Source organism: Meriones unguiculatus, chromosome 17 (genome assembly GCF_030254825.1).
Source record: "Meriones unguiculatus strain TT.TT164.6M chromosome 17, Bangor_MerUng_6.1, whole genome shotgun sequence".
Classification (NCBI taxonomy): domain Eukaryota; kingdom Metazoa; phylum Chordata; class Mammalia; order Rodentia; family Muridae; genus Meriones; species Meriones unguiculatus.
Genome location: NC_083364.1, coordinates 99,325,432 through 99,350,830, shown reverse-complemented (window position 1 = coordinate 99,350,830; position 25,399 = coordinate 99,325,432). Strand labels below are relative to the sequence as shown.

The window sequence follows — 25,399 nt, the reverse complement described above, 5'->3', positions numbered from 1 at the left end:
TGTCTCACCTAGCTATTGTATCTTTGGGTCTTGGAGTGTCATCCCTGTCAGAAGAGGCCTTGCTTAATCACTCACTAGCTACCATATGGGAGAGTAGAGTCAGGATCAGCAGCCAGCACATCTAGGCTCCTCCTCCATGCACAGACCCCTATCCCATCTACTCATAGAAACTCAGAGTCACATTTTGCATTGAAGAGTGGTTATGCCTGGGCTATGGAGATAGATCAGTGGGTAAGAGCACTTGCTGTGTAGGACCTGAGTTTGTTTGTTTATTTATTTATTTATTTATTTAATATTAGTTACAGTTTGTTAACTTTGTATCCCTGCTGTATCCTGCTCCCTCTTTCCTTCCCAATCCCACCCTCCCACCCTCATCTCCTCCCTGCCCCTTTCCAAGTTCACTGATAGGGGAGAACCTCCACCCAGGGGAGAACCTCCTCCCCTTTCATCTGATACTGGTTTATCAGGTGTCTTCAGGACTGGCTGCAAAGTCCTCCTCTGTGGCCTAGCAGGGCTGCTCCTCCCTTGGGGTGGGGGGTGGGGTGTCAAAGAGCCTGCCAATTGAGTTCATGTCAGAAACAGTCCCTGTTCCCCTTATTAGGGTACCCACTTGGATACTGAGCTACCAAGGGCTACATCTGAGCAGAGGTTCTAGGTTGCATCCATACACGGTCCTTGTTTGGAGAAACAGTCTCATAAAAGACCCCTGTGCCCAGATATATTTGGTCCTTGTGGCACTCCTGTCCTCTCCAGGTCATATTACCCCCCCCCCTTTTTGATTCCCTGCACGCTGCCGAAGGTTTGGTTATGAGTCTTAATATCTGCTTTGATACACTGCTAGGTAGAGTCTTTCAGAGGCTCTCTGTGGTAGGCTCCTGTCCTGTTGCTTGTTTTCTCCTACATCCAATGTCCAACCCATTTGTCTTTCTAAGTGAGGATTGATCATCATACCCTGGGTCCTCTTCCTTGTTTATCTTTTTTAGGTGTATAGATTTCAGTATGTTTATCCTATCTTATAGGTCTATATAAGTGAGTATACACCATGTGTGTCTTTCTGCTTTTGGGATACCTCACTCAGGATGATCGTTTCTAGGTCCCACCATTTGCCTGCAAATTTCATGATTTTCTCGTTTTTTAATTGCTGAGTAGTATTCCATTGTGTAAAAGTGCCACAATTTCTGTATCCATTCCTCAACTGAGGGACATCTGGGTTGTTTCCAGGTTCTGGCTATTATGAAAAAAGCTGCTACAAACATGGTTAAGCAAATTTCCTTGTTGTGTACTTGAGCATCTTTTGGATATATGCCTAGGAGTGGTATAGCTGGATCTTTAGGAAGCACTATTCCTAATTGTCTGAGAAAGCATCAGATTGATTTCCAAAGTGGTTGTACAAGTTTGCATTCCCAGGACCTGAGTTTAAATCCCTTTGAATCCATGTAAAAAGCCAGATGTGGCCATGCCTGCCATACCAGTGCTGGTGGGGAAGGGACAGAGATAGAAGAATGCTGGAGCTTGCTGTTCATCAGTCTATCTCCAGGGTGAGTAAAGAGATTCTGTCTCTATAGACCAAGCTGTCCTTGAACTCACAGAGATCCACCTGCCTCTGCCTCCTCAGTACCGGGATTAAAGGTGTGCACCATCACCACCTAGCTATTGAGTAAAGGATAATCGTGTTACAATCTACAAACCCAGAGAGGCTAATTAAGGAGGAGGGTTCAATGGGGAGGTGGGAAATGCATGGATATCTCTGGGAAGGGGACATAGAATAGATGTTTGAGATAGACTGGGGAAAGGTGGGGATAGGAACAGGATTGATTAGGCTGAGAGTTGGAGGGGTGGAGGGAGAGAGTATTGAGAGAGATGACTGGAATTAGAGGCCATTTTGGGGGCAACGAAGAAATCTACTCCAGTGGAAACTCCCTGGAATCTATGAGAGTGACCCTAGTGAAGTCTCCTAGGAATGGGGGATACAGAGCCCAAACTGGCCATCTTCTATAACTAGGCAAGGCAGTGGGACTGGGAAATCCACCCAGCGACAAAACCTTTGACTTACAATTTGTCCTGCTTACAAGATATGCTGGGATAATAGTGGCACAGAACTTGTGGGAGTGGCCAACCAATGACTGGTCCAACTTGAAGCCCATGCCATGAGAGGGAGCCTACGCCTGATACTGCCTGGATGGCCAGGAACCAGAGGCAGGTCAGCCCAGAGACTCAGGATAGACCCGAACACAACTGGTGAAAAAAAAATTAAAAAGTCAAGGATATAATTCCTAATGATATTCTGCTATATTCATAGATCAGTGCCTAGCCCAATTGTCATCTGAGAGATGTCACCCAACAACTGATGGGAGCAGATGCAGAGACCCACAGCCAAATACTAGGCAGAGCCAGGGGACGTTTGCAGAAGAAGGGGAGGAAGGATTGTAGTAGCCAGAGGGGTAGAGGACTCCAGGACAACATGGCCCACAGAACCGACAAAGCAGGGCTCACAGGGGCTCACAGAGACTGAAGCAACAAATATGGACCCTGTATGGGCCTGAGCTAGGTCCTCTGCATATACGTTATGATTGTTAGTTTGATGTTCTTGTGGAACTCCCAACAGTGGGGGTGGGGTTGTCTCTGACTCTTTGCCTGTGCTTGGGACCCTTTAGCCTCATCCAGCCTTGATATGAGGGTTTGTGTCTAGTCTTGTTGTATTTTATTAGTAGTTATCCTGGGAGGCCTGTTTTTTTTTTTTTGTTGTTGTTTGTTTATTAAGGAAATTAGAGGAGGAATAAATCTGGAGAAGAAGGGAGGTGGGGAAGGACTGGGCAGAGTGGAGGAAACCAATGACAGGATGTAATGTATGAGAGAATAGAATAAAAAAATAAATTGAAAAAAAGGAGACAGATACTGTCTCAAGGGAGTAAGGCTGGAAGTGGAGTGTGGCACCTGATTCCTTCTCCAGGACACACTGTGTGCATGGGTGCATGTACATGAAACGCACATGGGCATTCACACACACACACACACACACACACACAGTAGTTAAATGCAACAAACTGCTACAGGCAAACATGATTGAGAACTAGACCCATAAAACCCATTGAAGTGAGGGCAGGCACCTCTCACAGGAGAAATGTAGTCTGCCCCCCAGGTCAAAGATGGGTGTGGGAAAGAAACAGCTGGTTGATGGGGAGCAAGGAATGTCACTGTGGAAAAGGTCTGTGCTGCTCTGCCAGGAAACTGAGTAAAGCAGAGCCAGTGGGTTCTAAGAGCAGAACTAGAGAGGTCGAATCTCTTCATGGACTTACAAGGTGTTTCTGCTGTTTGTAAGCATGTTTTGATCACCTGCATTGAACCATAAGCCAGTGTCATTCTTTTATTTCCTCACAGTTTGCTTCTAGGAGCAAATATTGACACCCTCCATGTCTACATGTCAACAAGCTCTTTGTAGACACGTATGGAAATACAAAACATTCCAGGCTAGGGATGGTGGTTAATTTGCATTTTGCTGCAAGCCTGTAGCTGTGCCAGTTGGGTAAGCAGCCTCTGAGACATGTCAATGGAGGAATGAGACTGGTTGTACCAGTCACACAGGATGGATGAGCTCCTTGTCACCACCCACACAGTAGCAGCCAGCATACACACATGAACTCAAGTGGGCTTGGCATATTCTCTCATGAATACAGGTGGACCTGTGCCCAAGTTTAGGCATCCAGGTGCCTGGTAAGAGCCATATCAAAGTGCATAGAAGTAGCTATCGATCAGAAAATAACCAGCCTTTTCTTCCAATGGGAACAGATTTCCTTTTTTTTCTGCTTAAAATACCAGATGTAAAGAGGAGAACTGGGAGTAGGTATGAACCTCTAGCCTGTTGACTATGCCTGCCAATGCTCATCATCCTATGGTAGCTTGCAGGACATGGCTAGGGCTGGTTTTTGGGGGTTTGTTTGCTTGTTTTTTGTTTACTTTTTCGAGACAGGGTTAGGGAGTTTTCATTCCCATATCCTGACTAGGAAGGGTTCAAACTCAACCCCAGCAGTCTTGAGCGGATTCCTTTCTCTTTCCATAAGGTCTCTCTGTTCACCTGCCACCCAACGTTTCTTCTCAAAGATAGGGGTGGAGGGGGCACTGATCCCAGGCCCATATCTCCCCTAATGTAGCCAGTAATTGCCTTGTATTGTAAGAGAAGGCTGAATGTCAGGTCCACCCCACCCAACTTGAAGCCCAATTCCGTTGAAACAGCCGCAGAAAACACATGAATCATGTTAAGAGTTAAGGCTGTGTCAGGTCTTGGGGAATTTGGCTATTATTTCTGTCAGCTTTCCTAAACATTTCTTTTCAAGGTGAGCATGCAGAAGACTGTCACAAATGCACAAAACACGGATACAGGGTACACACATATCTAATCAACATATACACTGTATCAAGTGCACATCTCTCCTACCATACAGTACAAGTACATTTGCGTACACACTCCAAAGTCAATGATCCATCCACATCCTGAACTAGTGCCTGGGTTTGACAAGCACATCGCTGGGTCTTGAAATAGCACAGACATCGTCTGCACATTACAGCCCATGAGCCTACTTTAGAGTGGCAGCTGCAGGCTGCTAGGGCTGGCCTTGCAAAGACCTTAGTCTTAGTGGTGGGGAAATTCTTAGAATTCTGATTCATCTGGGCCCCGTAGAGAGCCAGCCAGGAAGCCAGTCAGTAACCTTTGGGGTCGAATGTGCCAAGCGCGGCGCCCCGACGAGGTCACCACCTTGCCACCACTCAGGGTTGTAGTGGAAGAGACCCTGGATTCTTAGGAGGTGTGGGCCCTCCGGGCCTTTAAGGGGGCGGGGCTGTGAAGGGAGACTGTCCCTGCCCCGCCCCAGGCCCAGCCTCCTGCGGTTACTGCGGGCCGCGGGCGGGACGCCGGGTGCTGTGAGCTTGAAGGGAAAGCCTTGCCTTGCACTTACCCAGCCGCGAGTAGGGAGCAGTTGCCTCTGTCCGGCGTTTGTTCCTAGGCGCGCAGCCCTCGATTCGGCGCACAGATCTGTCCTCCCCGCCCTCCCCGCGGCCTCGGCCTCTCAGGCCCAGGCCCCCGCCCCTGAGTCCCGGCGGATGTCCTGAGTCGCCACTGGCCGGTGCCGAGCGCCCCGGGGCCGGGGCCGCGGCTGCTGGGGGAAGTCGGGGCGCGCGCGCCGGCTATGTGCTGTAAGCATGGACTCGTGGCTGGGCGAGGTACAGTGGTTCGTCCTGGTGTCGCTCTTCGTCGCGGCCCTGGGAACGGTGGGCCTGTACTTGGCGCAGTGGGTGCTGGCCAGGGCGCGACCCCCGCCCCGGCGACGGGCGGAGCCGGATGATCGACGGCGCCGGGAGTCGGACACGCTTCTTTCCTGGATACTGACACTGGATAGCTGGGGGAAACAGTGGCAGGCGGCCTGGGTGACCGCCCTGAACTACGAGGCCGAAAGGAGAGGGGTGAGTTCCTAAGAGGGCGTGGTGTTTCAGGGTGAAAAGGGCATCGGCAAGAGCAGTGTCCATTCGAGGCTGCCACAGGCCCTGACCCGCCACCCTGAGCCTACCGAGGCAAGTCTTTGAAGTTAGGACAAGGGAGAGTGCAGCACCTGCGGTGCGGAGTTAACAGCGTGACTATTTCACACACCAAACATCTTTGACTCCCTGGAGTAGGCTGTCTGTGGGAGAACCACCCAGCCGGTCCCTAGTGGATTCCGGGTGGACACTTACTGATTTTGAACCCGATAAATGGATAACTGTGGTCCAGATATGCTTCCATTTTGAATGAGTTGTCTACCCAGGGCTTCCAATTTCTAAAAGGCTTGCATATATCTGAGCACATAGAATAGTGACTATTTGTTAAGATCTCACTGTTTGCTAGATGTGTTCCTGGGGATGGTAAGTGCTTATGTCACTTCCAAATCAGCATGGCATCCTCACCATCATACAACTGGGGAAACTGAGGCCTGGAAGGTTAAAATTTCATAGCTTTGGTGTCATAGCCAAGGTGTGCTGACCTCACACCTTGGGCTTATTACCTAGCTCTGTGCCTCACACTCCTGCGGTTGTTTCTTTCATTGTTAATTGCTGGGTGACTTGTTTTTACTTTTAAGATATGTTAGTGTAAGGACAAGTTGCTGGCGTCTACAATTTGGAGGCATTCTACAGGGGAATTAGCAGATCGGTGGGACAGAGCTCGCACCTGTCAGAACTGCAGCTGTCCCTCAACTTCATGTACAAAGGCACCTGCATCTGCTGTGCAGCCCAGAGAAGAAGTCCCATACCACCAGCCTTGGACACAGTGCCACAGTGTTCAGTCATTGTCATGGCTAACCCTATCCACTTTCAGAATATTCCACAGTGGGCCCTGAGTCTAGTCCTTGTGCCATAACCTTGGTATGTGACCATGGAACTAAAAACAAACAAGCAAACAACAAGACAAAAACGACAAAGAAAAAAAGCTTTAAGGATAAATTAGCACAAATCCAGCAGTACAAGAAGCTTTACTCTGGACTGTTGGAAAAAGATTTATGGATGCAAAGGCTATAAGCTCAGTTGACATCTTTCTTGATACCTACAATAGGTGCCCAGTCAGCAGAGCTGGACCTCTACCCAGGGTCAGCACTGAAGCTATGTGTCCTCATATGTAGGAGTAAATATGATCCATGAAGCTGTCACTGACCCACATTTAATCTGGTTGTCAGAAGCCTGGCTTCAGCAAGAACACAGTTGCCTGAGCTGATGCCTGTTCTCTTTCTCTTAGGGTGCTAGCAGGTGTGCTGTTTAATGCTCTGTAGGAGGTAGACACTGGTGGCCTAGAGTCAGTGTCCCTCCCTTGTGTGAATTTTGAATGTTTTACTTCCTGTCATTTCTTGGTTGACTTCCTAAGACATGATCACTCTAGACATGCTTCCATGGTTTCTTGTGCCTGGAGGGTTAACTGGAAAGAAGAGGAAGCCCCTCCTTAGCATTGATTTTGGTTATGCAAGTGAATTTCCATGGAATTAGTGGCAGGTGAAATCCTCTCTCACCTGTCTCCCAGGCCTGGGAGCAGCATTCTGGAGCTGGAAAGGCACTGGCTTGTTTTTATGGTCCTGTCTCTCTCTTTGCCAAATTCAGCCATTTTTCCCAAGAGAACTCCTACCTGAACATGCCAGTACTGTATTGGGTTCAAGCTCAAAGAAGCTGGTGGCTCCTGCAGGAGCTTTGTATGCACTTTTGCACAGGAATTGGTGTTGTAGTATCTTGGCACAATTTTTTTTTTCTACTTTGTTGACTGATGCCTAATGTGATACCTGGAAATGCTGCTTGATTATATTCAAATGGAGGGTTTTGCATGCAAATAAGAACTTGGTCACTTACCTCTCTGCAGTATCTTGGGATTTGGCTGTTGTTACAGTGATGACAGTGGCATTTATACCAGTGAGAGCCTGACCCCAGAGGCCACGCCTGCTGGAGTTTCTCCCTGCCCCCCCCCCCCACTTCTAAGGCTACTAATCCCTGATTATGCTGACATTCCCAGATTGCTCTAGGCCTAGACAGCCACAGTTTAAAGGTTCCCTGCCCCCACTCTGTCCTGAAATATCTTTGCCCCAGCCAGGTAGGCAACTAATACTTGGGAGTCAACCAATACTTGGTCTGTCACTAGTGGAGTAGAATAGAGAGACACTAGTAATATTTGATCATATCCTACATCTTTCATGTAAAAGGAAATTTTCTATCCAGTGGAAACAGTAACCTGTCACATTCTAGGTTTCACCTTAAGTTTGTATTTGTGTGTATGTGATATGTGTGTGCACATGCTCATATATTTGTATGTATACAGGTAGAGACCAGAAGGCAACCTCAAGAACACTATTCACTTTGTATTTTGAAACAGGGTCTCTGATTGGCTTGGGGCTCACTGATTTGGCTAGGCTAGTTGGCCAGCAAGCCCTAGGACTCCACCTGTCTCAGCCTCTACAACCTCCACAATGCTGGAATTACAGCATGCTCCTCCCTCACACCTAATTTAGTTCCTTGGGTTCTGGGAATTGAACTCAGGTCCTCATGTTTACACAGCAATCATTTTATTCACCGAGCTATCTTCTCAGCCCCATAGTTGCTTTAAATGGAAAGAAACTAAACTTTACCTAAGCCCTTCTCTCTCTAGAGGTGAGGAACTGAAGTCTGAGAGCTCAGAGGTTAAGGTCAGCTTAGGGCCTGATCTGGCTTCTTCATGGTACTGTCTCAGTTACAGCAATGGCCTATGGGAAGCAAATGCATCCCTGAACCCCAGTTTCTTCTGAATGAGGTCCAGTGAGGAAGGCATGAGTGATATAGCTGAATCCCTAGGATACAAAAATTAAGCTATGACTCATGGTAGCTTCTTTGTGCTCTTACAAGTGTAGCTGTGTGAGTTTCAATTTAGATTCCAACCATCACTCCAGAAGTAGTTTATAGGGTGGTTAGTTAGGTGGGAAAGAGGGGGCACCATCATTGACCCAGCAAATAGTTAGCATTCTTCCAGTGAGTAGGAAGTATGGGAATCATTAGAAATAGCCTTGCATGTTTCTCTGTCACAGTGCCAACAAGAAGGGCTTGGGCTGAAGGGTAGAAAACAGGAGATACTTTCCTTTCCTGAAAAGCCACTGTACACACTTGTCTCTAAGCCATTTGTCAGCCAGAGATTTGCTATACCCAGCAATTTTTATACTTGTCAATTTTAATGTTAAGTCTCATTTCTCCACCAAGTCTGACTTTGCAAAAATTTATGACCACTAATGGGGCCACATTTCTGTAACAGATAGCCAGGGAACCCAGAAAGTATTGTGTTATCTGAAGGTAACTGCTCAGGGTCATCCTTGTGACTGGCCTGCAGTCACCTGAACATTTGACTTGTGGTAATAATGTTACACTAGTGATGTCTGGCACCCCTATACCAACCAAGATTACACAGGATTGCTGTTTCCACAGCCCTGGCTTGGGATGCCAGCATGCTGGTAGCAGGTAGCCTCGCTTGTAGCTTTAGGGCTTCCCTTCCACCTAGATGCTCTATAGAACACATGTTGGTTTTAGTCCCTGTTTTGCTGCTGGTGTTATGGGCTTCTCCGATGTTTCTTCCCTGCCCTCAACTGGCAGTAGCCCTAGATTAAGAAGATCCTCAGATCTGTTCATTCCTATAATCCTTCAATTCAGGATTTCTTCAGAGGAATGCTCTAACACAAGTAAGACTGTTGGGCAGTTTACATTCTTTAGAGGATGAACATGTTCTGAATAGCATTGACTTCTCTGAGATTCTGCAACTTGCATGTAAATAATGGCCAGTAACTGCAGTCTTCCCATCACCTAATGACTTTCAAATTGTGCTACAAAAACCAATGGCAGAAGCTGTGCACAGGAAAACTAGTAGTGAGACTGACAGCCAATCTAAGTAGGGGTCCTGAATTAGTTTGTCCCTCATTGAGAAGTAAAATGAGCTTGGGGCAACTTTGTGAACTCTGCCATGCCCCCAACATTGCAGTCTCCTTTTTGTAGCTCATACACTCAGGGCTATTCCCAGTACAAGGGTCTTCCCATAGGCCATCCCAGAGTTCCTTATGTATATCTCCTTTGTCCTTATTTAACTTCTTAAAATCTCATAAACTGAATCCTGAATTCTGTAAGGATACAGCCCCACCCACACACATAACAGCCTGCACTTGTTCCCTTCTTGGTCACTTGTGCCTCCATCTGCTCTCTGCATTGTGAGCTGAGACAGAGTTCAGTCTCTCCACACAGAGGTAGATTTCGTGCCCAGCTCTGAAGTGGCTGGAAGCAACCCCTGTGCTTGAGTTTGGTAAAAGACAGACAGGACTGGTAGAAGGAGAAGACAGTGGCCATGTACACCATGCCATCTGGATGCACGCCTCAGACTTGGGAGCCAGCAGGCCTCAAGAAGGACAAGAGGCTGTTTAATGTTTTAGCATTCTGAAGAACAGAAACATGAAGGGGAGCTGGCCTATGACTGTGCAATCAACAGTGTGAAGCCCAAGACAAGTGCCAGCGGAGCTGTTCTTTGCATTCAGCCATGCTCCCAATAGGACAGAAATTCAGGAAAGAGTGGGTGTCATATCCACATCAACCAAAATCAGCCAAAGCTAACTCCAACCCACTTTGGTGGCTGCAGAGTGAAGAGAGTTCTTTAACCATGTGGAAGATCTGTGTAAGCCACTGCTCGAGTTTGATTTTCAACTCCATACTCACTAGCTGTGTGGTCTTGGGCAAGTCTGATCTCTGTATTTCTGCAGAAGGAAATGCCATAGAGATGTTGTGAACCTGTATAAGACTGCGAGCAGAGCCTGGCATATCATAAGTAAATTGGACTGCTCTTTTGTAAGCTTTCCTTTAAGAACTGTTTAACTTGCTTTTGGATTTGCAGAAAAGTTGGAAAAATAATTAAGTTTATGTGTGTTCCTCACCTAGCCTCCCAAAACTATCACTCAGTTTTTAGAACAGATCACTGTTGATACAGGGTTGCTATAACTTACTACTGGAGAAATTCATATAGAACAAGGAGCTCACCTAGGCATAGTATAACTACAACCAAACACTCAATGAAATTAACATTGTATAGAACAAGAAGTTAAGCTGGGCACAGTGTAACCACAAACTAAAAACACAGTGAAGTTAATTAACATTGTAACAGTACAAGACATTAACATTATCACAATTCCTTTAATAAGAAAACAAAGCATCTCTCAACCTCAGCAGCTTCCTCTACACATCATCTTATTGCTCAGGGTCCCCATGGGTCTCCCATGACTCTTATTTGGTACTTCTTAGTCTCCCACAGTCTATAATGGTTTCTTATTTTGTCTTCTTGTTTATGAAACCTTGATAGTATGGAGTGTTGTTGATTTTTATTTGGCTGAATATCTATCTGCTTTCCCCTGGTGTTGGGTTGAGGCTGTACATAAAGAAACAGCACCCTAAGGACTGTTGATTATCGAGGAGATCATGGTATTGGTGTAACTTGCTCTTAAGAATGTGTGTCCTGGCCTTTTGGCAAGATGGTTTTGTGCCTATGTCTTTACATTTGACTATAATTACCTTGGTTTGGGAGACACATCCTTGGCTGTTTAGTGTCCTTCAGTGACTCACCTACAACAACCTATGTGGAGTTTCCTTAATGGTGATTTGCTGTTTCCTTCTTTATGATATCAGCTGGAACTCTGCTAAGGAAGGTAATGGACACTTTTCCATGTATATTTAACTGGTTGTGACTTCCCCGTGGATTTGTATTTGTTTGTTTCTTTTTTTCTTTAAATTATTCTGTGTACCATTATTATTTGCTGCCTAAATTGCTGCTTTTTTTTTTTTTAAACAAAATCTGAATTGTTCCATTCACCAATGAAGAATCAGGAGCCAGATGCTGGCGTGAAAGCTTGCTAGCTCAGGGAGGCAGAGAAAGCACCCAGCTGACCTTCCTCCACAGCCAATGTCCCCAAAGGAAAAGGAAGTTCTCCTTTTCTGTGCTGTCTCAGAAAACCCCTTCAAACTGAATGTCTCTCCCTTTTACTTCTCATGCATCTCTCTATTCACCCTCCTGACTTCCTCTTACTCTGTATGGTTTTCTCCTACCTTCATTCCCTATCAACTTGTTGCTTGCTTTGTCTCTTGGCCTATGTTTGACTTTATTTAATCCTGTTTACAATAAACAGAAAGCTCTTTGATTAAAAGTTTGTGCTAGAGCTAAGCCACACCACAACTAGATTTTTCCAGTAAATAACATAATTATGGAGTTCACAGTGTAATCGAATATCCTACAACATGATGCTGTGTGTTTCTCTAGCCAGGCATGTTCTTTGTCAGCCCACACTTTCGTTTCTTTTCTTGTTTTATGGTCATCCAGTGTGTACGTGTGTGTGTGTGTGTGTGTGTGTGTGTGTGTGTATGTGTATGTGTGTGTGTGGTAGATATGTATATGCTATGCGTACCTGTGGAGGCCAGAGGTTGGTTAATTGGCTTCTTTGGTTCTCTCCTTCTTCTTCCTCCTGTGTCTGCCAATTTAACCTCCCCTATTGGGATTTTGAGGTAGCATCAGTTCATCTGCTCTAGGGTTGAAGTTCCGGTGTTCAGCTTTCAGGGCAAGCACTTTACTAAATGAGACATCCTCAGCCCTCTTCCCCACTTTTAGTTTTCTTACTTGATCTGTTATTTGATCAATTTGAGTCTACATATTGCTAACCCCATAGAAATAGATGTGCTGTATTACAGGCTCTGTGCATAGTCAAGATGGTCTTCTGAATGTTCTTAATACTCATCTTCATACTTCCTTTGAGTAGTTATTTCATTCATATGTTATGTTAGGCTTCTTTGTGAATGTTTGTTTCTATCTAGTTTCTTCCACATCTTAGTTTAAAGGTGCTTATAGCTAAGCCTGATGACTTGAGTAATCATTAAAACCCACTTTGTGGAAAGAGAATTAACCCTTTCAAGTTGCCCTTTGACCTCCATGTGCATGCTAAGGCATGTACCCCTCTACTATGCTAAATATATATATATATAAGAAATAAACAAAATAACTAAAAAAAAAAAATCAAGCTGGAGAGAAGGCTCAGTGGGTGAGGGTGCTTATTACCAAGGATGGTGCCCAGAGTACAACAACCCTGGAACCCACATGGAAGAAGGAGAGACTCCAATTTGTCCTCTGACTTCTACAAATGAGCTAAATATTAAAATTAAACCCCCATTCCCAGTGCCTTGGGATGTTACTTTTGCCACAAGCATCATCCATATCTGAAATTCTTGGGCCAGAAATGTTCTTGATGTCTGATTCTGAAATATTTGTATATGCATAATTAGATATCTTGGGGATGGGACCTGAGGCTAAACATGAACTTCTCTTCTGTTTCATGTGCAACTGAAGGAGTGTGCATGGTGCCAGGGCCAGCACATGCTGAAGGTAATTGAATACAGATTTTAAACAGCCGTGTGCTTGAAACAAAGCTTCATGGTTTCCACTTGTTATCCTATGACTAAGCTTCCACCTGCAGTCAGTCTGTTCTAGATTTTTCCCCTCATTGGCCAGAGCCACAGTTTTAATCACAGAGGCTCTATAATATGGGTCAGGACCTGAGGGTCACCTATCTAACTTCTTAGGTTTTTTGTTTATTTGTTTGTTTGGTGTATGTGTTGTGTGTGTGTTTGTAAGGGGGAGCGATGACTGTGCATTTCTGGCAGTTCCTACATGAGGAGTTTCTCGTGTGTGCAGTCTTTCTTTAGTCTGGACTGGTGGTTGTGGAATGGTGTTGTTAGCCTTGGTCAGAACAACAGCAGTGCAGAAATTGGTTGAAAACTGTGGATTCACTCTACTGAACCCCAGGGGCAGGTGGATTAGAAGCAGAAAGGTAGTCTTCCCATCCTTATTGTTTTTTAGTGATTTTTTTTTTTTTTTTTTTTTTTGCCTGCTTGTATATGCGTGAGGGTGTCAGATCCTCTGGAACTGGAGTTATAGACAATTGTGAGGTATCATTTGGGTGCTGGGAATTGAACTCAGGTCCTTTGGAAGCACAGCCAGTACTCTTAATCACTGAGCCATCTTTCCAGCCCTCTCTCTTATTTTAACTTACAGTTTGTGTCTTTTGTAAAAGTATCCCTTGACAGTAAAGATCTTTCCAAAATTCTGCTTAGAAGGCACCACAAGAAGGAACACCCACCCACCCTACTTGCTTTGCTGTGGCTCCAGGACAGAGTCAGTGTCTAGGTGGAAGGAAGGCAGCCCTGTATTTCTAGGCTTCTCTAGGGTGCTCTGTTCTGCTGGCTCACCTTAGCATTTGGGCACTCTGCTGATGGCACCTCCTGGCACTGGCCTTTGTGCCACAAGGTCAGCTCATAGTGCAGCAAATTCATAGAATCCTTAGCCAGCTGCTTTCCCAAAAGCAAGCTCCAGCTCTAGGCTCTGCTAGAACAGTCTGGAGATGGTAACATCATCCCTTCTGCAATGTAAATTTTACAACCTTTCATGATTGAGGAATAAGGTAGGTGCTTTTCCCATAGGGTGAGATTCTAAATCCTAAATCAAAATTAACTCTGTATTTTATGCTTGACATTGGGAATTATTTAAAAAAAAAATCAGAGGAGAGTTATGCCATTGCTGTTCTGTGCTAGGCCTGCCAGAGCACCTCTAGTCCCATCACATGCCAGTTCTGTCTTCTACTTTTGCTCATGCCCATATAGGTAACTTGCTCACTGCCATGGAGTCCTGACTTACAAGATACACATAGGGCAGCAGCTTCTTGCTACCCAGGCAGAACTTAGACAGGAAAGAATATCTGGCAGGAAAAGTTAAAGATTTCAATCTGAGGGCATCTTGGTATGCAAGCTGGGACTTTCCAGGGAACTCATTTTAAGAGGACTGTCCTTGACTTGCTGTCCAAGCCCATATTTACTTTTATAAAGCATAAATTTTACTGCCTTATAGTCACATTGATTTAATATATCTGATATTTGGAGATTAAAAAAAAAAAACTAAAACAATAAACAAAACAGGGTTTCATGTAGTTCAAGCTGGCATCAAACTCAATATTTACCTAGGAGTAGCCTTGAACTTTCGATCTTTCTGCGTCCACCTCTCAAGTGCTAGGATTTCAGAGAAGTAGTACCATGCTTGATAGAATCTAAAGCCTCATGTACACTAGGCAAGAAATTGGCTAGCTGAGCTATATCTGGTTGGTGCTACTTTTAAAATCTAATTTATTTATGTTTTTAGTCCTCTTTTTCCCCACTCCACCCCAGTCCCTTCCAACACCCCAATACTGAGTAGGAGAGAAAGAAGGTTAGTGGGGAGAAGAGAGTTTTATTTTCCTTAGCTACTTCCTGCTGGTTAGGGTCATCAGGTTCCTTGGGGCAAGTTCAATCCTCATTTCAGGATATCTCCAATTTCTTCTTGACACACTGCATCAACAGCAACCAGGAGCGGCAGCAGCTTTCTTTCTTGGAGCCCTTCTCAGAGTCCTCAGAATTAAACCATCTGCAGCTGGCCAAGAGCCCACACGAGGCAAATAGTTTGCCACTCTGGACAATCTGAATCAGTCCCATATCCCATACCTGGGATTAAAACAAAAACATGTTTACATATCATAAACCAAAACTTCCACAACAATATCCCTAACCCTCTCTTGGAAATTTTTAATTTGAAAGACACTCCCCACCTCTGCTGCCCCAGAAAAAGAGGTTTGCTCAATGGGTAGACCACTTGCCATACAAAGTATGAGGACCTGAGTTTGAATCCCAGAACCCATGTGAAGGTAGATGTGTCTTTATAATCTTAGAGCTCATATGGTGAGATAAGAGGCATGAAAATCCCTGGAAGTTCATTGGCAGCTAGCCTGGTGCATGAAGACTGTCTCAAACAAGGACTGATGGAGGAGAGGACTGACACCTAAGATTTTCCTCTAGCCTCCACCTACATTCGGACTGTGACAGACAGGCCATGTGCTTGTATTCACACAAACAAGTATTTACATACACACATAATAAACACATACACACACCAAAAAAAAATTAATTAAAAAACAAAACAAGAGAGACACAGAGTTCACTGGAGAATGCATGAAGCTTATTGAACCATGCGGCTGGGGAGCCAAGCAGCTTTGGAGGGCTGTAAGGCAAAGACTGGGAACACAGCCACCAGATAAGTTCCTTTCCAGTCAGTAGTCTTCTGTGTCATTTCACATCCCAGAGAGATGTCAGGCTCTGGGTTTCTGCCAAGCAGTAGAAGAGGAGAAGGGAGATAGCACCTCAAGTATCAGTATGCCTACAACCTCATAAAGCAGAAAAGGTAATTCCCTCCAACCAGAGAAGAGCACTTCCATAATAAGGAGGAGACACAACTGAGAGGGTAAGGTGTACCCACAGCCTGCCTGCCCCAAATCTGCACTTCTTTCCTATTCTGAACCTTAGGGTTGAACACAATGCTTCATTGCCTTATCTTTGAGTCAATTGCCATCTCTATCATCCCCTCCTTGTGGAGTCCTGCTTTTGAAGTGGTGAGCAAGCTCCAACATGGGCTGGTCCCCCTCTGCCTCTCTCTCTCTTTCTCTCTCTGTGTGCTTACTGATAACCATTGCTGGGATGTTCTGTTAACAGTTTTTTTTTTAAATTATTTTATTTAAAAATAAACAAAATCCAAGCTACATTTATGCCTTCCTCCTCACATAGACTTTTTTTCTTCCAGGGTCCACTGCATCTCTCTTTTCAGCAATACCCACGGCCACAGTCCTTGCAGCTGAGAATTGGGGAGGTCTCCAGTATGGTCAAATCAACCCAGGAGAAGGTGAGCTAGGTATTCGAACTATGCCATCTTTCCCTATGTGTGTGCTAAGCTGGAGCTGGGCAAGTGGTTTGCTTCAGAATTGCTGAAAATATAGAACCATTATTTAGGGAGAAAGTATATATTAAAAAATTCTGCACATAAGAGAATATCATTCGGCATTGAGAAACACCAACACATGTGTGTGTACCACCAGTGAGCCTGGAAAATATGTTCTTTGGGGGTTAGAGATGTAGCTCAATTGGAAACATGCTTTCCTAGCACTCGAGAAGCCCTACATTTGATCTCTAGCATATAAATTAGGTATGATGGTACGCACCTGTAATCTTAATACTCAAAAGGTAAGGACAGGAAGGTCAGAAGTTCAGGTCATTCTTAGCTACATAGTGAGTTTAAAGCTAAACTGGGCTACATGAGACCCTGTCTCAAAAAACAAACATCAGGCACATGCAGCCCTGTGTTGTATGTTCCCATTTATGTGAAATGCCCAGAACAGACAAACCAGCTAATAGAAGCAGCTAGAGGGCTAGGACCTGGGTGGAGGAGGGCCTGGTAGGGTTGCAGTGGCTGCCTACAGGCAGGAGGGTTGGTGGGAACGGCTATACAGCTACAAATGGCTTGAAGGCATCTGAGTGCAGTCTAAAAGGCTGAATTCTGTGGCCTCTCAGTGCAACTGGCGAGTGTGCACATGTGAAGTAATCTGTGTGAGGCAGAGTTTCTGCCAGTGAGGTGTGATATAGAATTAGTCCTATTGCTCAAAGTTTACAAGTGAGATACACACGAGACTAACCAGAAAGTCTAAGGAAATAAAAAATCAAAGATTAACTTCAACTTGTATTCACATTATCATCTTGTACTTCTTATCTTTATTACTAATCATTATTATCTTTATTACTTATTATCTTTATTGCTAATTATTATTATTATTGTTAATACTATACATTTTTATATCCTTGGGCTCTAAGTCTTCACCAATATTAAAAATGGCTTATTTTCCTAATATTCAGCTTATCTTCCAGACTTAAAAACCCTCCCTACATGGCTAATGGGACATCCCTGTCACTGTGGTTTCTATGGATGTCAGTGAGTGAGTCTTACTGTAAGAGGAAAAGGAACCCTATCAGTGCCATTCATTACAACTCTTGAAAGTGTGCTTCTATATACGTAAAAAGAATATAGATTTGGGCTAGAGAGATGGTTCAGCATCTCTCTAGATGAGTGCTTGGTGTATCCATACTGAGTAGATCACAACCTGATGTAACTCTAGCTCCAGGGGATCTGACACCCTCTTCTGGCCTCCAAAGGTATCTGCATACACATAAATAAAACTAAACTAAAACTTTTTTTTTTTAAATAAGAATTTTCTCCCTGCCTGCTACTGTTAGTTCCCTCTGTTTCCTTTACACTTTAGCTTATACTTGTATGTCATATTAATGTATGTGATTTTGTGTATCTATATAAAATATAGGAACCACAAATGAGAGAAACAGGTAGTATTTGTTCTTCTGAGTGTGGTGTAATGAGATTCTCTCTATTTGTATGCATTTTCCCACAAATGGTATAACTTCATTCTTCTAAATGGCAGAAGGAGATTCCATGTGTATTGAAACCACATTTTCTGTATGCATTTCTCTGTCGTTGGATATCTAAGCTGGTTTCATAACTTAGCTATAGTGAAGATTGCTGTAGAAACATCAGTGTGGAAGTGTCTCTGTGAAGAGGATATTTTTTAGGCTGTGACAAAGACAATAGTTCAGTCCTCTGTCCCTGCTTCCTGCCCATAGTGGTAACCATCTTGAAGTTAGGCTAGTTTCTTCCTTCCCAGCCTTCTGTGTATTCCTCACCCCTGCATGTGAAAGACCTGCATTTGCAGATCTGTGCACATTTCACTCTCTAGTTAAATGTGCAGCACGTGTTTAGCGGACAGTTTGGAGAGGATCCCAGGTATCCCCAGGTTGGGAGGAGAGTGCTACCATCCCTTACCCCCACACACCATGTGTCATCCTCACAGCAAGGATTATTTATATTTCTTAACTTCTATCAACTTGTAGTCATACTTTAGTACCAGGATTTTTCTTCATAGAATTTGAGATTCATTTGATTAGTTACAGCTTTGTTTCCATAGCTGTCATTGGACAAGCCAGGCTTATGTATCCCTCTTGCTTGGCTGTTTCAGGGTTAGGTTTTTGTAGAGTCAGACTTATTTATTCCTCTTCCTTGGCTGGATAAATAGCTTACTTTCTTTTCTCACAGGCATAAATGACAGGTGCCACAGGATCCTGGTTACTTTTCTAGCTTCCCAGATGCACACTTAAGTGTGCCAGGGTAGAGTGGACTAGGTGGGTCCAAGATATTTTGTTTAAAACTGGCCAGATTGATTACTGTGGTGCTGTGCCATCAGCCCAAGAAAAGTCCCTTCCCTCCAAACCTTGCTAGTACAGAAGTCACATGTCCATGCTATTCCCTTAGTGAGTCCAAAGAACTCTTTGGAAGATACTAGAGTGGCAGAAGGAACTGAAGCCTGTGGTAGGCATTGGAATATTGAAGTTTGCACAGCAAATGTAGCTGGCAAGGACTGGAAGTAGATGGGCCTGTGGCCACTTTTTACAGGGTAGAAACTGATGCATAGAGAGTGGAGAGCGTAACCTTGCTGGTACCTCCTTGGGAAGTGCCTGCTCCAACAGCCAGCATTGCCTCTGTCAGTGGCAGATAAAGACTGTATTTCTTTGGAACTTGGCAGTTTGTGTTTGTTGTTTTCTGAAACTGCTAAGTCTGAGGGGCAGTGGAATAGTACCAAGAGCTAGCTTGGCAGCTGAGGAGGGACAGAGATACAGACTTTATAGCAGTCTAGCTTTAAGGATCTTCATATTGACTAAATAAATAAATAAATAAATAAATAAATAGTAAATAAAAAGCAGCCTTGCAAAGTGGATGGGTGAAGTGCATTCCTATTAGTCCATCTACTAGGTGAATATGCAACCAAAGCCTTAATGTGAATAGTGTTTGTACATCCTGCTCAGATCATGTCATTCATTATAGACAAAAGGGAAAAGGAAAAGCAGTCCAAGCTGTGTGGACACATCAATATGGATATAGAATATTACTTAGCCTCATAAAAAATGAAATGCTGACACATCCTTCATGGTATATGAGGACCTCTTGCTAAGTCTGGATGTAAAAGGACAGACACTGTAAGTGGTGTTAGGTGGGGCTCTGGATGTGGTCCATAGAGTCAAGTGCACAAGCAGAAAATAAAATGGGGGGGAGGTGGCTGGGAGGGGCTGGGCACAGAGTTAGTATTTTGTAGGGACAGACCTTCTGTTTGGGAAATGGAACATTCTGAAGTTTGGTAGTAGCACTGTTAAACTATGTGCCTAGGTATAAAGGAGAGGGTGAGTTGCATGCACTGTGAAAATCAATAAATTCATAAACTTTTTTAAAAAGCTTCATTTCATTCACTCATCTTTGTTTGCTCTTCCTGTGGCTGATCTGTGGTTTCATCCTCAACAGTCCCTTAGTTTGGTGGTTGGTTGTGGGGGTGTCATACCCTTAGACAGGGATATGCATGCCATCATGTGCAGATGTTCACAGCTCTGAAGTTGCTGCAAGTGGTGCATTCTGTCTCAAATACAGAAGTTTTATTGTTACAAAATTAGCAACCTGGAAAACAGAGAATATTTACAAATACACCTATTATCCTGGGCAGTATGAGCTTCCCTGAGTTTAGCCTTGTTCAGTACATTTCCAAGTCTATTGCTTTGCTTCCCACCCTTCCCCAACTTATTATGTTTCCCTTGTGTTATTTAAGTTATCTGACTACCTTATCAGTGGGTGCACAGGACTTGCTGGAGGGAATCTGCCTGTTAGGCAAAGGCTTCATTATCCTGGGCAGAAGGGATTTGAGGACAGGGTGTCATGCTCCCTTGCTTCTTTACACAAGGCTCGACTTTCTGTCTTGGATGTGTAGCTAGTCACATGAATCACCCAGCCTTCTTGGGCATAGAGGTGATATGATTTAACTTAAGTAGTGTACAGGATTGCTTAGCCTGCAGTAAGCAGTAACCACTTTTACCTTGCCCCTATCATCATTTCACTTTGTGTTTATTGCTTTATTATTCTTCAAAGTAGAAGTACTTGTGAAAGAGTAGAAACATTTTTCATTTTATTTTACATGGATGAGTGTTTCGCCTACATGTGTGTCTGTGTAGTATCTATGGAGGCAAGAAGAGGGTGTCAGATTCCTAGGGACTGGAATTACAAATGATTGTGAGCTGTGTGTGGGTGCTGAGAATTGAACCTGGGTTCTCTGCAAAAAGGAGCCAGTGTTCTTAATCATTGAACCATCTCTGTAGCTTCAGAGTTGAAGAATTTTTAAGGGTTTTGATTGGCTACTAGGAAGGCAACCTTAGAAAGGGGATGATGTCAATGTGTTCATTTTTATACAGTTAAAGGAAATACTATGTGCTGGCTGGAAAGTTGAAAAGTACAAAAACCAAAATGAAGTTGCCCCTCCCATCACTATGTTCACCTCCTCTCCTGCAATGGGTTTATTCACAGTAGCATCCTCAGTAGCTTGTCACCTGCCCAAAACAAGTAGGAAGGCATGTATACACACACACAGACACACACGCAGACACACACACAGACACACACACAGACACACAGACACACACACAGAGTGTGTGTTTGGTTTCATTGCAACTTCCTTTCTTATAGTTCTTGGCTTTTGCATTTTCTTGGGCAAATGAAGAAATGATTGAGAGTGATGTGTCTAGGTGCTGTTGTCTGAGGTCAAATGAGCTAGCCAGGCAGGTACAGATCTTTGCTCTTCACTCTCAAAGTAGTTGCCCTCCATTGGTTATTGGCTATGGGTGGGACTTTGTCTTTGGAGCACCTTGGTGGCTCTTAGCTGCCCCAACCTCTGCTCACCTATGGGTGTGTGTGTGTGTGTGTGTGTGTGTGTGTGTGTGTGTAGGGAGGGATGTGGGGAGTTGGGAGGGTATGTTTGTATGTATGTGTATGTGAGAGATGTGTATTGGGGAAGGGGCCGGGAGGGTGTATATGTGTGTATGTGTGATCTTTCTGAGCTTCTGAGAGGGTAAGATCCCTTTTGTTCTTAGTTTCTGTATGTGACCTTTCCATTTTTTGATAGATGCCTTGGCCAGTTACAACACACCCATTTTTAGAAAGAACTGGAGCCAGAAAAAAATAAGCTTTTCTCATAGCATGCTCCAGTTGGGACATCACTTAACTCCCCCATTAGATACAGACCAGAGGTGTGGAGATGTCTTTTTAATATTGTTCTGGGATTGGTTGTAGCTTTGTGTTCTGCTTGACCATTTCCCACGGGATGCAAAATTTCCAGGGTAGTCTTTGTCAGTTTCTTCACTTAGTCTCCCTGCTGTGCTGAATTCTTGAGAACTGGAGGACACCAAGTCCATGGCATAGAGAAATGAAAACTTTTGGTTTCAAGAGTGTTTAGAAGCCGTCCCTGCCAGCTTCCTCCATGACCTCAGGTTTTTGTTTTGTTTTGTTTTTCATCTTTCTAATGGTCTTAGCCAAGACTACATATCTTGTGCTAAGAAAGGAACAGGTGCTCCTAAGCCCAACAGGTTCCATTACATAATGTCTTCTCCCAGCTGAATAAGAATGAGGACTGGCTATTTGGCTTGTGAGTTTATACAAAGGGCCCTAAGTTTGGACTTTGCCCTGCAGCCTTTCAATACCTCTGTGTGTCACAGTTGTGTCTGCAAACACAGGTTCATCATCAATCCCTCAGCACAGCCCATAGTGAGATCTCTCAGAGCTTTGACAGAGAAAAGTACTAAGGGCAGGGGCAAGATTCAGGCCCTGCCTACCCCACTGAGTCTGGAGCAGTCTGGCTCACACAAGGCATTTTGGACACTGAACATTGTGTTTCTTAGTGACCTTCTTCATACTGAGTATCTTCCCATTCAGTTCAGTTCTGACCCTCACATAACCCTGACAAGTTAGTATAACTGAGGTCTACAAGCCTGGCCCTGCTGTGTACCCCACTCCTGATTAGCAGGAGACAAATTTTGGCTTCCCAGGAGCCCTTTAGTTCAACAGATTATTGGAATGGTTCACAGAAGGCAGGAAAGCAGTTTGTACTATTTCCAGTTTAGGAAGCTATAAGTGAAAGATATGTACATAATATGTATGGAATAGGCATACCCTCCAGGCCCCTCTGGACATGGCTCCTCTCAGGACCTCTCTTCTTCACCTGAATTTGGATGAAGGCTTCAGCGCTCTGAATGATTGATTATTATTCAATTGCTCATTGATGGCCTTGGGTGTGATGGGCCCAGGCTGTGTTTCTTTTCATTTGTACTCATGACAAACTTGTTAGAAGACAGACAGTGCCATGGGATGGAGGAGAAACTAGATAAGAGGGTTAGTTACTTGGCCACAGAACAGAGCTACCAAGTGGTGGTTCTCTGGCCACTGTGCACAATCTTTGTGGCTCTTGCTCTGACCCAAATCTGTTATAGAAGAGATGAGAAAGAGATGAAAAAAACAAGATAGCCCATGAAATTGTGGAACCATAGCAACAAACAGTGTAGATAGTAGGAAGGCCAGAGCCACAAGCCTGTTGTGTGTATTTAATATCTACTTCATGGCTACTGTCCTTTGTGTGCTGACATCTACTCTGAGAACATTGTGCTCCTGCTCTGTCCATTCCTCTCTAGTTTGCAAGGGCAGTGAATTCAGCAAATTTGTCTTTCCTTCTCACAGAAATCTCCACTGATCTTTTTGTTTGCTTTGTGTGACTTGAAATTCCAGTCATGCCATTAACCTGGTATGTATGCTAATAGGTTGTGCAATTGTTTTGAGGTAGTATCCTTCCCATGGCAGGGGAAGCTTCTCCTGGGACGTTCCACCCTCTGAGTGCCACTGTAGACACTGCCCCTGAAGGAACCTGCTTGTTGGGTATTGACATATGGTGAAATGACCTTTGGGGGCTGCTATATCATTAAGTTTATTGCAATCTAGAACATCATGGAGAGATGACAGGATGACTTGGCCTTCATGGGAAGCACTAAGTGCCAGCAAGGAAAAGAACCAGTTCCTTCCAGTCTTCTTTTTAGCGGAAACATCTTTTCCATGTCTTTTCATGCAGAGTCCTTGAGAGAAAAAGCTTATACACAGATGCTTCTGTGTGAAGCCATATTACATAGTCACCCTCCCCCTCTTTTGGTTTTATTTCTTGATATGAGCAGAGAGCATTGCTGGAGTGGGAGTTAGAATCCAAAAAAGGGAACTAGTATGGTTCAGGCATACCCCATTGTAGTGAGAATTCTGGAATTTTGGTTCCTTTAAAAACAGAAATATTATAAGAATATGTTTTTGTTTTAATCTCAGGTCTGGGGATATGGGGCAGAGGTGTGGTTTTGCCAGCTGCAGATAGTTTCTGTGATTGTGTGATGTTTGGAATTCTGGGAACTTTTCAGAAGGTATATAAATGATAGGGCCCCCGAGAGGCAGCCTGGGTGGTTGTTGGTCCTTCAGTAGGTTTGGTCATGCTCAAAGAAAGAACAAAAGGAAAGAAATTTGATTCAGGGATTCCTCTCTTTCTCTCTCCCTCTCTCTTTCCCCCTTTCCCTCCCTTTCTCTCTCTCTCTCTCCTTCTTCTAACCTTCTTTTCTCTCCTAGCTAATGATACGGGGTGAAACTAGGGGGAATAAAGGGTAGGAAAAAGAACCCACAAAGTAGCAAAGATAAGATATACCCCATTTGTCCAGTATGCCTTGGAATTGACTGCCATCTTGTTTCCAGAATTTTTCATTTTAGCCCCCTGGGAGAGTTTCTCATGAAGTAAACCTTCAGGTCTCTATATCGTGTCTCATTGGGCAAATAGGATGCATCATTTACTTTCTCATTACTGTGACAAAATGCCTGACAAAAGCAACTTAAGTTTGAGAGGATGTAGTTCTTCATGTTGGAGAAAGCATAGTGGTAGGAGCTTGAGAGAGGTGGTCACATTGCATCTGCCCTCAGAAACTAGATAGATCCAGGATCTATTTGAGCCCCCACTCTGGGGTCAAAACAGGCTTGAGGAGCAACTAGACGCTCCCTCACAGACATGCCAAGTGGCTTGTCTCCTAAGTGATTTTAGGTCCCATCAATTGGCAGTGTTAACCATCATACAAAATGAATTGTGTATATGTGATAGCACTTAACTCTGGCTGGTTAAGACCCCTGTTAGAATAGACTGAAGACCCCTGTTCAGAATAGACATTAGATATACTCTTCCTTACATCTCCTTACATCTTTATTGATATGATATTCTCCACACACCTTTAAGAATGTTTATATAGGTGAGAAGATGGCAGAGTTGGGAAAGACATATTTGGGAACTGTTGATAATGGGTCTGAAATCTGGTAAAGAATATAGTTTAATGAGCAAGAGATACCCATGCCCTTTGGCTTTCATACTACAATGTTCCCCAAATAACTGCAATGAGGACTCTCATACTGAGGAAAGGAAAGGTGAAAATTCTGATGCCAGCTAGAGGTGGAACTTGCCTCCTGAAAAGGATTTCAACTATTTGCCAGACTACATTGTAGGAGAAGTAGGAGCCAAATGGTATTGGGCAGTGATGAACAGGATCCTACCTTCACCAGGACTGCTTAGCTATGTATGCCTCTTGGCCCTACATTTGAACCTAAATCTCATTTCAGCCCCAATTCTGGGGGTCAAGACAAGCTTGAGGAGTAACTGAACATCTTTCTCATTTTCTTCTTTTCAGTGTGATCACGTTGAATAAATTTCCTTTCTCTGCTTTTCTGTTATTTGTTTGACTTATTTTAGGACACAAGGCCAAACTCCTTAGGGCTGCTGGAGCCTGCCCTCTGACCTGACAGCTCCAGTAATGGATCTGTGTCCTTTTTGTTTGATGGTTCCTTCCTTATAGCATGTGATCCACGTGAAAAATCCCCCAATAACTATTTAGGTGCATTTTTGAGCTGTGCTCCTAGTGGTTTTGGAGACAAAAGTATTAAATGACTTTGAGTTCTAGCATGTTCTGAGAGGAGGTATACCTCAGGTGAGTTCGATAGGAAAGTGGAACAGTGGTGAGATTTTTTAAAGGG

The 25,399-nt window shown here is 44.1% G+C and overlaps 1 protein-coding gene and 2 long non-coding RNA genes across 4 annotated transcripts in view; 1 reads left to right on the top strand and 2 right to left on the bottom strand.

Moving 5' to 3' along the window:
* Positions 1 to 5,052, bottom strand: part of LOC110541240 (uncharacterized) — a 59,821-nt gene extending 54,769 nt beyond the window's left edge. The window contains exon 1 of the long non-coding RNA XR_009587062.1: positions 4,950 to 5,052. This is a non-coding gene — a long non-coding RNA (uncharacterized LOC110541240). The remainder of the gene's footprint in view (positions 1 to 4,949) is intronic.
* The window catches only part of C2cd2 (C2 calcium dependent domain containing 2), a 64,062-nt gene continuing 43,535 nt past the window's right edge, over positions 4,873 to 25,399 (top strand). For both annotated transcript variants that reach the window (XM_021657359.2, XM_021657360.2), the window contains exons 1-2: positions 4,873 to 5,454; positions 16,190 to 16,288. In XM_021657359.2, coding sequence (XP_021513034.1) covers positions 5,194 to 5,454; positions 16,190 to 16,288 — 360 coding nt within the window. In that variant the 5' untranslated portion in view covers positions 4,873 to 5,193. The remainder of the gene's footprint in view (positions 5,455 to 16,189; positions 16,289 to 25,399) is intronic.
* Positions 14,873 to 25,399, bottom strand: part of LOC132648620 (uncharacterized) — a 58,352-nt gene continuing 47,825 nt past the window's right edge. The window contains exon 3 of the long non-coding RNA XR_009587061.1: positions 14,873 to 15,060. This is a non-coding gene — a long non-coding RNA (uncharacterized LOC132648620). The remainder of the gene's footprint in view (positions 15,061 to 25,399) is intronic.